At 39.4% G+C, this 11,496-nt stretch overlaps 1 protein-coding gene across 1 annotated transcript; it reads right to left on the bottom strand.

The window, feature by feature from the left end:
• Positions 1-9,931: 9,931 nt before the first annotated feature.
• LOC126911607 (translation initiation factor IF-2-like) lies at positions 9,932-10,714 on the bottom strand. The gene has a single exon (XM_050699573.1). The coding sequence runs from the start codon at positions 10,712-10,714 to the stop codon at positions 9,932-9,934; it is 783 nt and encodes a 260-aa protein (XP_050555530.1).
• Between the last annotated feature and the right edge of the window lie 782 nt (positions 10,715-11,496).

Genomic DNA, 11,496 nt, shown 5'->3' on the forward strand with positions numbered 1-11,496 from the left:
CTCACCCAAGGCGGAAGAAATCATTTGATGACAATTGCTCCTAAAAAAACATAAGAATTGATATCAGGTGTTAATGATCATGCCCTGCCCACAACGACAGTTATACTTTGGGAATACCCACCCGTAAGACGAGTAATTTGCTTGCAAGCTTTGAATCACGCGGTGCATTTGCATTTAACATAAAAAAAAACAATGGCCTTGACACGAGTGTCGTTCGAATTCATTTTTTGTCTTTTGAGAGAATCTTCTTCTTTTGTCCTCAATGCTGAGGGTCGGGCCCTCGATGAATCACCTCATCGGGGACTATCGTTCGTCATCGTCTTCGGTGGTGTGAATGGTATCGCTGACTGTTGTGAATGGCGATGATTTGGTCGGTCCAGCGGGGTTTCACCTCTGGGTCTTTTTTCGTTCGCCTTGCTAGTTAGTAGCAGTTTTTCTAGGTTAGACATCAAAACAAGAAGGTTCTCTATTTAACTTGTATGTATGTGGCGATTATTTCGCGATTGTCGCATCGATTTTGTTGTTGTTTTCAGAAAATGTATTATTACACTTATAGTTTAGTAAGTAGTAAGTTTTAGTAAACGAGTATTACCCGATTTTTATTCACTTCAAAAACCAAAGAAGGAGGTTGAAGTCGGTTTTTTAGATGCAGTTAATAAGTTTTGGAGAATAGATTATTTAATAGTAGATGATCCGATATAACATCGACCTTCACCGGTCAGTTTAATCGATATAAATTATTCAATAGGTAATTTAGTTTATCGAAAATGATAAAAAATTGGTTTGCCTGATAAAATATAGGCCATACTTGTGCCTTTATGGACATGACGATACCTGTGCCGACTTGAATCAACATTTTCTTCAGCACTACGCTTGTGTTCAATCCTATAAGCTGCGTAACAAGTTTGATGGTAAGCTGTAGGTTGGTGCTCAAGTTTTGATAATATTTATTTATTAGCTCTTCTCTTTTGAGCTTTTTTATAAACAGAATTACCTATCGAATAATTTTTATCCATTAAACAGATTGGTACAGGTCGATATTTTATCGGATCTTAGACCATAAGCAAAAAACAAAATTGGATGTAATTAATATAAATATTGAACATAATACATATTAATATACGTCTATACCTTATAAAAACAGTTTGAGAGTTTCCAAGACATTTAATCATGACCACAAGACACAGAATTCAGGTGGCATGCTGGCAGCTTGTCCCAATAAAAATCTTACATAGACATTAAAATTTTCATAAACTGATCTCAATTTAACTAACATAGGTAATATGTATTATCAAAAAATATTAGAACCAATTAGAAACAGACATTTCGGTAAAAACCCGAAATCAGAATTGTACGTAGCTAGAGTTAAGTTGCTCGGCCGGTTTATAACTAGGGGCATTGCATACACGCAATACACTTCTAACAAATTTACAACAGACATAACTACACGCCTTTTAGTCTCCAAGGGTAAGCAGAGGTGTACACATTACCTATTATACAATATGGAGATCACTCATATGAGTTAAATGGAACTACAAATAGTACTAAATAATTCAACGTAAACCGAAAAAAAATAAGAACATGAAGAACACAGACACCACACACCACTTAATCAACTTTTTTTATGGAACACACGTAAACGAGCAGACGTATTACCTGATGGTAAGCAATCGCCGCCGCCCATGGACACTTGAAACACCAGAGGCGTTACAAGTGCGTTGCTGGCTTTTTGGGGGTTAGGAATTTAAGTGTTTTTGGGGAATCGGGGATTGGGAAGATTGGAAAGGGGGGAATTGAGCCTCCGGTAACCTCAGTCACACAACGAAACACAACGCAAGCGGAGTTTCACGGTGGTATCACTTCAGTTGAGCCGGCGAATTCGTGCCGAAGCATAGCTCTCCCAAACTTCAAACTATCACACAAAGGTCACAATCCATACCTGGCATTCAATTATTACATCTACATCCACACAAAATTCAGAACAACACACTAACAGTATCAATACTCACGAAATCAGCAGAAGAGAGGAGGAGAGTTATAAATTAATTTAGTAGGGGGCAATGAGCACCGTTCTTTCTGCGGGTCGCGAGACGCGGTGCCCATTTTCACCGGGTCAAACCCGAGAAGGAGAGACCTCCCAAATAATATACATATATTTAGTTAGACAACTGAGATCCACAAATTACAATAAGGAATACAATTATTTAGTTATATATATTAGTTAGTACGTAATAGAAAGCAGTCGTAAGCGTACTAAGTCCCTGCTTTAAACTATTCCACATTAGTGGATAGTCTTGTCTGTGAGCTATACATAGCAAGATATATAGCAGACAACTGATAAATGACGCAGTCTTTTTGAGTCATTTATGTGATGCATGCATAATGTATGCGTAAAACACAGTATTCACGATTTTCCTTTACAAAAATATTGATTTTTAAGCAATACTCATGCGTTATTATATATGTTTGTCATTTTTTGTAATCTGTCGATGTTTTTAATAATCGTTATCAATTTATTATTTGAAACTAGTTGGAAACCTGTTTGTGTCAATGTCGTATTCAAAATCCTCTATAAATGAAAACTTGCACTTTTTTAATTCACATTTTACACCTTTAGCAGCTATAAACTCTACATATTTATAATTAAACATTATTTAAGTCAAAGATCGAACTTAATTGCAAGAAATGTATTATATCTATGAGTAAAATAATTTAATTTAAATAATTAACACCTGCTGTTGTCTCTCTGCATCACCCTAAGGTTGACTGTTAGAGAATGCCATATTTGGCATTAAGTCCACCATTGTGATATGTACATAAAGTGTAAAATAAAATAAAACTAAATAGTTGCCATTTCCCATTATTAACGTATTGTGATCTTTAATGACGTACCACTATACGTCACTGTACCACTGTACTGTACCACAGTTCCACAGTTCTGACGTAGCGGCGGGCGCGTCGAGCCCGCTATAAAAGCGGAAAGCCCACAGTCAATAACGTATTTCTACTCGATCACTCGTCGCAAGCGCACGCTGCAAACACACATCAAGATGGCGATTAAATTATTCACATTATTTACCTTGTGTGTATTTCTTAACATCGTATTCTCATATCCTACTGGAAATGAGATCAAGACTCTTGTCAGTGCAGAAGACAATGAGCCCAGTGAATATTATAATGTGAAATTAAATGTTCCTGATGAAACTAAATTCGGTGTTGTGAAACGGACGAAAAGAAATGTTATCCACGATGGTCATCAATGTTCTGAAGGAGAGATTTGGTTCATGAATCAGTGTATGAGCCAAAAAACGTAAGTTTCCGATTTCCATATTTTTAATAGTGCTTTAATTTAGTAAAACTAGCTATAAGAGCTTTCAAACTTGTTTTGCGAATCAAGTCATTGAAGTCATGCATTTTTTCGATGTATCTGTTTATTTGACTGCACGGTTGGCGCTTTGGCTAGATAAGCGACTCCTGCGCAACGTGTAGCGGGCTTGGATCCCGCACGGAACAACTCTTTGTGTAATCCACATATTGTTGTTTCGGGTCTGGGTGTCATGTGTATGTAAACTTTTATGTTTGAAAACGCACTCACGATACAGGAGAAAATCCTAGTGTAGAGCAACGTTTAAAAAATAATATGTATACATAATACTTAACCATAAGAAATTGTTTGATGAAACAAATATGTGATGTTATTGTTGCATCAGATTTACGTTTTAACACATAATACAACATTATAAGAGAAATTGTTACGAAATTGTGATACTCATATTGCACAATTATTGCATTACAATTTCATTGAAAATGATGCAACTTTGTATAATTTTTCTACTATTATTGCCCCACCTAAAAGATCGTGTTTAAAAATATTTTATTTAATTGAATATTTCTTTGTTTTAGGTATGAGGAGATGATGGGAGAAGACAAGAGATGATAAGACGCAACTTCTTTTATTTCTATTTATTTATTCGACTGGTCAATATGAGAAATAAGACGAAAAGTTTTCCTCATTCGTGTGAGTGACTTAGAATTAATTCATGATTATTTTGTTGTGGAATTTAGTATTATTTATAGGTCATTACTAATTTAGTCAAGTTTAAATATCTAGTCATTTTCTCCATACTCATTTTGTAAATCTAAAGTTTTATTTTATTGTGACTACTTAATTAATTATTTAATCGTTATATTTATTATGTCACATGATTACCTAATCATATTATCATTATTTAATTTTTAACATAATACATTCACCAACATGTGTATTCCATTTTCTATCATTCCATTTCTATTTTTTTATTTTAATAAAAAAAATAGATAATGTAATTTAAATTTAAACTTTGAGAAAAGTTTATAATGTAAGCATTTATTTACTTATAATCAATGTTATCGATTATATTAATTTAACATGCTGTTATTGTGATAAAGCTTTACTATACAGGGTGTAAGCGGAACGCTCCCGAAAAACGCCACAAATTGTTTATGTTTTTATCATTTTAATCGTTTTTGTGTTTGTATTATTCATGCTATATTAAAATTCAGCATTAGATTACAACTATTATTACTTAAAATAAACATTGAATTCTTTATTTTTTTTTAAAATAATACACGTTTTTTACCATCACCTGTTTACGACGTTTGGGAGCGTTCCGCTTACACCCTGTATGTAGCACAATTTAGTCATTTTACTAATAATTATTATATTAAAGTACGCCATTTATCCATCTCTACTAGTCTCCATTAGTCCATCCAAATAGGGGCTGTCTGTATGACTATTGTCCCATAAGTATTTAATGTTTGTGTGTAAGAACGACTGTTGTAAGTACCTAATTGTAATGTAGGATATATTTATTTAAAAGGCCTTTAACTCTTGCTCAATTTTTCATAATCTTAACTAAGTATTGCTAAGTTCTTTGTTATACAAAAGTTGTATTACGATATGTCGTTGTTTTGTGTTATATTTATTATTTAACATTTCATTATGTAAAGACTGTTATTTTATTACTTCTGTCTGTAAACCTGTACGTTTTTAAAATTATTTGACTTTTTTTGGAAAATTGTTTCAAAATAATTATGTATTTTTCTAATAAATTATTTATTATGTAACATGATTTCTTTATTTTATTTCACTGTAATAACTATTACCCACATTGTGTAATTTTACACCACCTTTTATAAAAAATACTTATTTAAATTTTGCTACATATAATGGATATACATACACAATTTTTTTTTAGATTTTTAAATTAATTATGAATCAGTTCAATGTAGCTTAATCAGACGTTGTGGGAAAAGTACTAAATATTATTATGACATACTATGTAGGTACAATCCCTATGAGTCAACATTATGTTGTGTTTGGTAGTTAGTGAATTATATCGCGTCCCTGTAGACTCACGAGACAGGGGATTTTTTTTTAAATCGTGAAGTAATGACCATGAAACAAGGAGTAGTACAAAGTTACCCACCACACCGCCATGGTCTTTTTTTTTGAGGGGGAAAATCATCCAATGACTTCTCCCGCCTTGGGTGGCGAAAGGGAGTGTAACACTCTTACTGACTAAAAAACCAGCCAAGTGCGAGTCGGACTCGCCCATGAAGGGTTCCGTAGCAGCAAGTATATGACATAATATAAAAGTTATAAAATAACTTGTTTCTACATAGTGCTTATATGAACGACAAAGTTATTTTTTCGGTTTTTGAAATTTTAAATTTCTTAAACTAATAATGATATCTGGTTCAAACCAATTTTCCTTGTAAGTTTCTATTGAAATCTACAGGATATATATTTCTTAGCTCTCTCACCAACTTATTTTAAAAGTTAAAGACACTATTTTTTCCACTTTGGAAGCGTCTAACTTTCAAACGATTGATTTTGACGAAAAATGGTTTTAGGAACTTTAATGTCTTTTTTTAAGACCTATCCATAGACACCCATCACGGATATGCTAGCTGTTTTTTTTAATCAGTTCCATGTATGGAGTGCCCCCTTTAATTTTTTTCACCCCTTCCTTCTCCTGCTATAAGCTGGAGCCTCGGTAAACCGCCGTGTCCCTAAGGGTAGACCCACCAGATAGCTATGCTGTGAAATTATGTGGTCATTTCAACTGATACTAACCTATGTAGCTGTGCGAGTAAGATGTGCTATGAAGATGCCCAGCCAGTAAGTAGCTGTGCAAGGAAGATAAGCAGCTCGATTATGCGGTGTATCGACAGTTAGGAAACCATCCATAGCGTAGCATCCATAGCTCGCATACATAGCATGCATCCATAGCACGTAACTTTCGATATGAAAAATCATAGCTTAGCTGAGTCTGTCTCTCTGTGCTAAGCTATGTGAATCAATGAATATAATTGGTGGGAGCTAAACGCATCCATAGCAAAGTTGCATAACGCATGTCTAAGTCGGATAAAGTAAAGTTAGGTTATTTCTTAATTCTCAATTGTAGCATTTAATGTAGCTAGTGTCCGATAGATGGCAGTACTATCTTCTATAACATGTGACTCATAAGATACTTGACCAACATTTTTTTTATGAATTATTTAATCGAGCAAACGTATTACCTGATGGTAAGCAATCGCCGCCGCCCATGGACACTTGAAACACCAGAGGCATTACAAATGCGTTGCCGGACTTTTGGGGTGTAGGAATTTAAAGGTAGTTGTTCGGGAATCGGGGATTAGGAAGATTGGGAAGGGGGAATCAGGCCTCCGGTAACCTCACTCACACAACGAAACACAACGCAAGCGTTGTTTCACGTCGGTTTTCTGTGAGGCCGTGGTATCACTCCGGTCGAGCCGGCCCATTCGTGCCAAAGCATGGCTCTCCCACACTCAACATTAGGTAAATGTATAATAAATATGCACATCTACACAGTTTTCTGGGAATAAAGGCGTGATGTGATATTTTTTCAATTGGCAATTGACTTTTCTACTTCCTGCAAGCTTATGCGCAAATATATAAATAGGTATTTCCAATTTGCACTAATGCACGTCAATATGTGCGCTTGGGCATCAAATCTCAAACGCACATCTGTTTTTAAGGAAAAATGCGTGTCTGTTAGCAAGTTCTTTATTATTTCAATTGACGTAGGTATAATCTATAGTATTATAATATTATAAAGCTGAAGAGTTTGTTTGTTTGAACGCGCTAACTACTGGTCCGATTTGAATAATTATTTTTGTTGTTGTCTTAGTGCATTTATCGAGGAAGGCTATAGGCTATAAAACATCACGCTATGATCAATAGGAGCTAAGCAGAGCGGGTGAAACCGCGCGGAAGTAGCTAGTTAATAATATTAATAGCAATGGTCGGCCGTATGTTGATGTCGGAGTAGAATACACTCAATACCAACCCTACTCCTTCCTGTGGGTGTATTAGATATCGTCTAACGAACTACAGAGAGAGCTCCAGCACTCTCTTGTAGATAGAACATAAAATCTCTCATATAAAATAGTAGCAAGACTGCAATAAGAGCAACTGGCTGCCGTGCAACGTGTATCGAGTTCGATTCCCGTACGGAGTAATTCTTTTTGTGATCCATATTTTTTTATGACAGGTCTGAGTGTTACTGTGCATGTGAAATTGTATGTTTGTAAACGCACCCGCGACTGAGGAGAAAATCCTAGTGTAGGGCAACGTTTAAAAAATAATATATAGGTATACATGACACTTAACAGTAAGAAATTATTTGACGAAACAAATATGTGATGTTATTGTTGCATCAGATTTACGTTTTAACACATAATACAACATATAAGAGAAATTGTTACGAAATTGTGATACTCATATTGCTCAATTATTGCATTACAATTTCATTGAAAATGATGCAACTTTGTATTTGCTTCGAGTGTCTTGGTAGATGAATCAGTTCAAACAATACTATAATACATTGTATATGGAAATCTCTCATAAATAAATAAATCTCTCGATGGATATTGTTCACGATGGCCGTTCTGTCTAACTAGACTAGCCCACATATTATTAGAGACTACTAGCTTCCGCTAGCTTAAAATTAAAAAATTTAGGGTTGTACTACCCCTAACATTTAGGGGGAAGAAAAATAGATGTTGGCCGATTCTCATAGATACCGGATAAGTACAAAAAATTCATCAAAATCGGTCCAGGCGTTTCGGAGGAGTATGGCAACGGAAACTGTGACACGAGAATTTTATATATTAGATATTCTCAAAATTACCATTATTAGCACGAAGTAATGAAGTTCGATGGTGTTTCACCCCCAAGTCTTGGAAAGCACGTAAAGCCATTAGTCCTTCGCCTGACCTCTCTTCAGTTGTGTCGGTCTGCCGTCCCTTCGGCTGCTGAGAGTGAGGGAACAGAGAGTGCAACTGTGTTTGCGCACACACTTGTGCACAATAATATCTCCTGCATAGTGGGCTAGTCTAGTTAGACAGAACGGCCACCGTGAACGAAATCGATCGGGAGATTTATTTATTTATGAGAGTTTTTCATATACAATGTATTACTATAGTATTGTTTGAACTAACTCAACTACTAAGACATTCGAAGCAAATACAAAGTTGCATCATTTTCAATGAAATTGTAATGCAATAATTGTGCAATATGAGTATCACAATTTCGTAACAATTTCTCTTATATGTTGTATTATGTGTTAAAACGTAAATCTGATGCAACAATAACATCACATATTTGTTTCGTCAAATAATTTCTTACGGTTAAGTGTTATATATTATGTACCAGCCTATGTATTAGTTTTTTTTAAACGTTGCCCTACACTAGGATTTTCACCTGTGTCGCGGGTGCGTTTCTCTACTTCTACTCTGACCGGTCATAAAAAATATGAATGACACAAAGAATTACTCCGTGCGGGAATCGAACCCGCTACACGTTGCTCGGCAGCCAGTTGCTCTTATTGCAGTCTTGCTACTATTTTATATGAGAGATTTTATGTTTTATCTACAAGAGAGCGCTGGAGCTCTCTCTGTAGTTCGTTAGACAACGTCTAATACACCCACAGGAAGGAGTAGGGTTGGTATTGAGTGTATTCTACTCTGACATCAACATACGGCCGACCATTGCTATTAATATTATTAACTAGCTACTTCCGCGCGGTTTCAACCGCTCTGCTTGGCTCCTATTGGTCATAGCGTAATATTTTATAGCCTTTAGCCTTCCTAGATAAATGCGCTACCCAACACAAAAAGAATTATTCAAATCAGACCAGTAATTTCGGAGATTAGCGCGTTCAAACAAACAAGCTTCTCTCAAACTCTTCAAGCTTTATAATTTTGTATGTATAGATTATACCTACGTCAATTGAAATAATCAAGAACTTGCTAACAGACACGCATTTTTCCTTAAAACAGCACATTGACGCGCATTAGTGCAAATTGGAAAATCAATTTTGTTTAGAAAGAAGGAATTTGGATAGAAGCAATTATGCTTCTGTGAACGAGTTCTGCTAGTACTTCAAAAAATATTTTCAACTCAACAACAACAAAACAACTCGTCCACAGAACCAATTATGCTTCTGTGGAGCTTTGCCCCACCAAAAAAATACAGTTTACAGGCATGCCAAATGTAGCTGTTCTCTCGTAGCCTTCTCTGCGACCCCGACCGGGGGCGCGAGGACGCGCGGTCCAGGCCGTGGCCTGTCTCGGCGGTCGCGATTCGCTGGCTGTGGCTGCGTCAGGTGGGTCGGTCGGGGCGACTGAGTGGCGGAACTGCTGGCAGCGGTGGCACTGCGCGGGACCCTTCTTCCCGCGCCACGCTTCTATCTTAATCCCGGGCATACAGAGTAACTCTGTTACCCCGTAGATGCCCGGGATGGTGTTGTCCGCGCGCGCTACCTGGGCGTAATACAAGCACCCAGGTCGTCCCTGGCGCGCGCGGATGGGGCGGACGTACTCGGCGCCATAGCCGGCGTCTCGCAGCGCCTCAATGATTTCTTCAGGCGGGGTGTCCACCGGTAGCCCTCGGATGGCCACCTTGACACTCCGCTCCGCGGGGAGGGAGTACGAGAACCAGGCAACTCCCTGGTTCTTCTCCAAGTCCGCTAGGTATGCCTGGATCGCCCTGTACTCCACGTCGGAGCGGGGCGTGAAGCGCACCCCCTTCCCAAAGGGGCGCTGGGCGCATGGGCGCAGCTGGCGCTATCGCAGTCGGCTTCTTGGGGGGCCGTTGAGGACGCGGCGGGGCCGCGGCGGGCTGCGGCTTCCTCGGCTTCTGTCCCGCAGCTGGTGCGGGGGCGGGGGCGCGAGGAGCGGTGGCGCGTGGAGCGGCGGCTGCGGTGGCGGCAGGTTGCGCCGCATCAGCATGCGGCCGTGGGGTCGGCCGCGGTATCGCAGACGGCGGGTGTGCTGGACCGGCGTCACGTTCTACGGTGGTCGGGTGTGAGGCACCCGTGTCCGGAGTGGCGGTAGTCGGCACCACGTCTATAGGTTCCAGCATCGCGGCCGGCCACGCAGGTCCCCACCTGCGTGCGCAGTGGAGGCGAGGGCGACGCCGGGGTGTCAGGGATCGAGGGGGGCGGGGGGGGAAGAATTCCTCTCCCGCACCTCCGAAGGCCGATGGGGTCGGCGTGGTGGCAGCAAAGGTGGCGAACTGCTGTATCGCCACCTGCAGGTTTCGTGACTCGGTGGGGCGCAGACGGGAGTTCTTGAACACCCTCCCCCGCCCCGCCGGGCCGAGCTTGGAGGAGCGCGGCGACTGCTCGCGGCCTCCGTGCGGCATCTTCTTGCCGCGGTAGGTGTAGAAATAAAATATAAAATTTGTCGGGTAGAAGACAAATTTTGGTTCGGGGTGGCTGGTGGCGACGCTTCAGTCGCTGACCCGCGCGGGGGACCCGCCGAGCCGGCACCTGGGGCTTGCCGCTGGTGGCAGACCGGGCACCGGACACGACGGAGGGCCTCGCGTGATCGGGGCAGCGGCTGGGCGTGCTGAGGTGTCGAGCCAACCGCGACCGAGCAGCGGGTAATCGGATAATTTGCGGTCCGAGCGGTGAGTGCAGTGTATTTGTCTCGTCTCGTCGGCAAAAAAATGTAATGAAAATAGGACCCTTGGTTACTTAACTATTATTCTGATAAACTTGCTCTGATAACAAGGCCTATTTCCTGTTTTTATCGCGACCATCTGGGTCGTTTTTTTTATTAATTTACATTTCTTGTACGTTGATGAAATTGAGTGGGACAGGATCTGGCATTGTGTGGCACTTTAAGTAGACGAGAGTAATCTTAAAAATATTGGGTCGGAGAAGAGACGAGAAGAGAGAGCGGGGGAATTGCACAACTTGATTCCTCCTAGTCCTTTCCATCATTGAACCACAAGACAATCGGCGAGGCGTCACCGTTTCATGGTGGATATCATAACAGATGTATAATAATAATAATTCTATCATGAATAACTATGCGGTGCATTTCAATTCATTGCATTTTGGCATAAAATGGTCAAGTAGTTATCATAAAATAACAATAATGAAACAACACACAATGTATGCAAGGAGTTATGGAGTATTG

This window comes from Spodoptera frugiperda, chromosome 2 (assembly GCF_023101765.2).
Source record: "Spodoptera frugiperda isolate SF20-4 chromosome 2, AGI-APGP_CSIRO_Sfru_2.0, whole genome shotgun sequence".
Taxonomy (NCBI): domain Eukaryota; kingdom Metazoa; phylum Arthropoda; class Insecta; order Lepidoptera; family Noctuidae; genus Spodoptera; species Spodoptera frugiperda.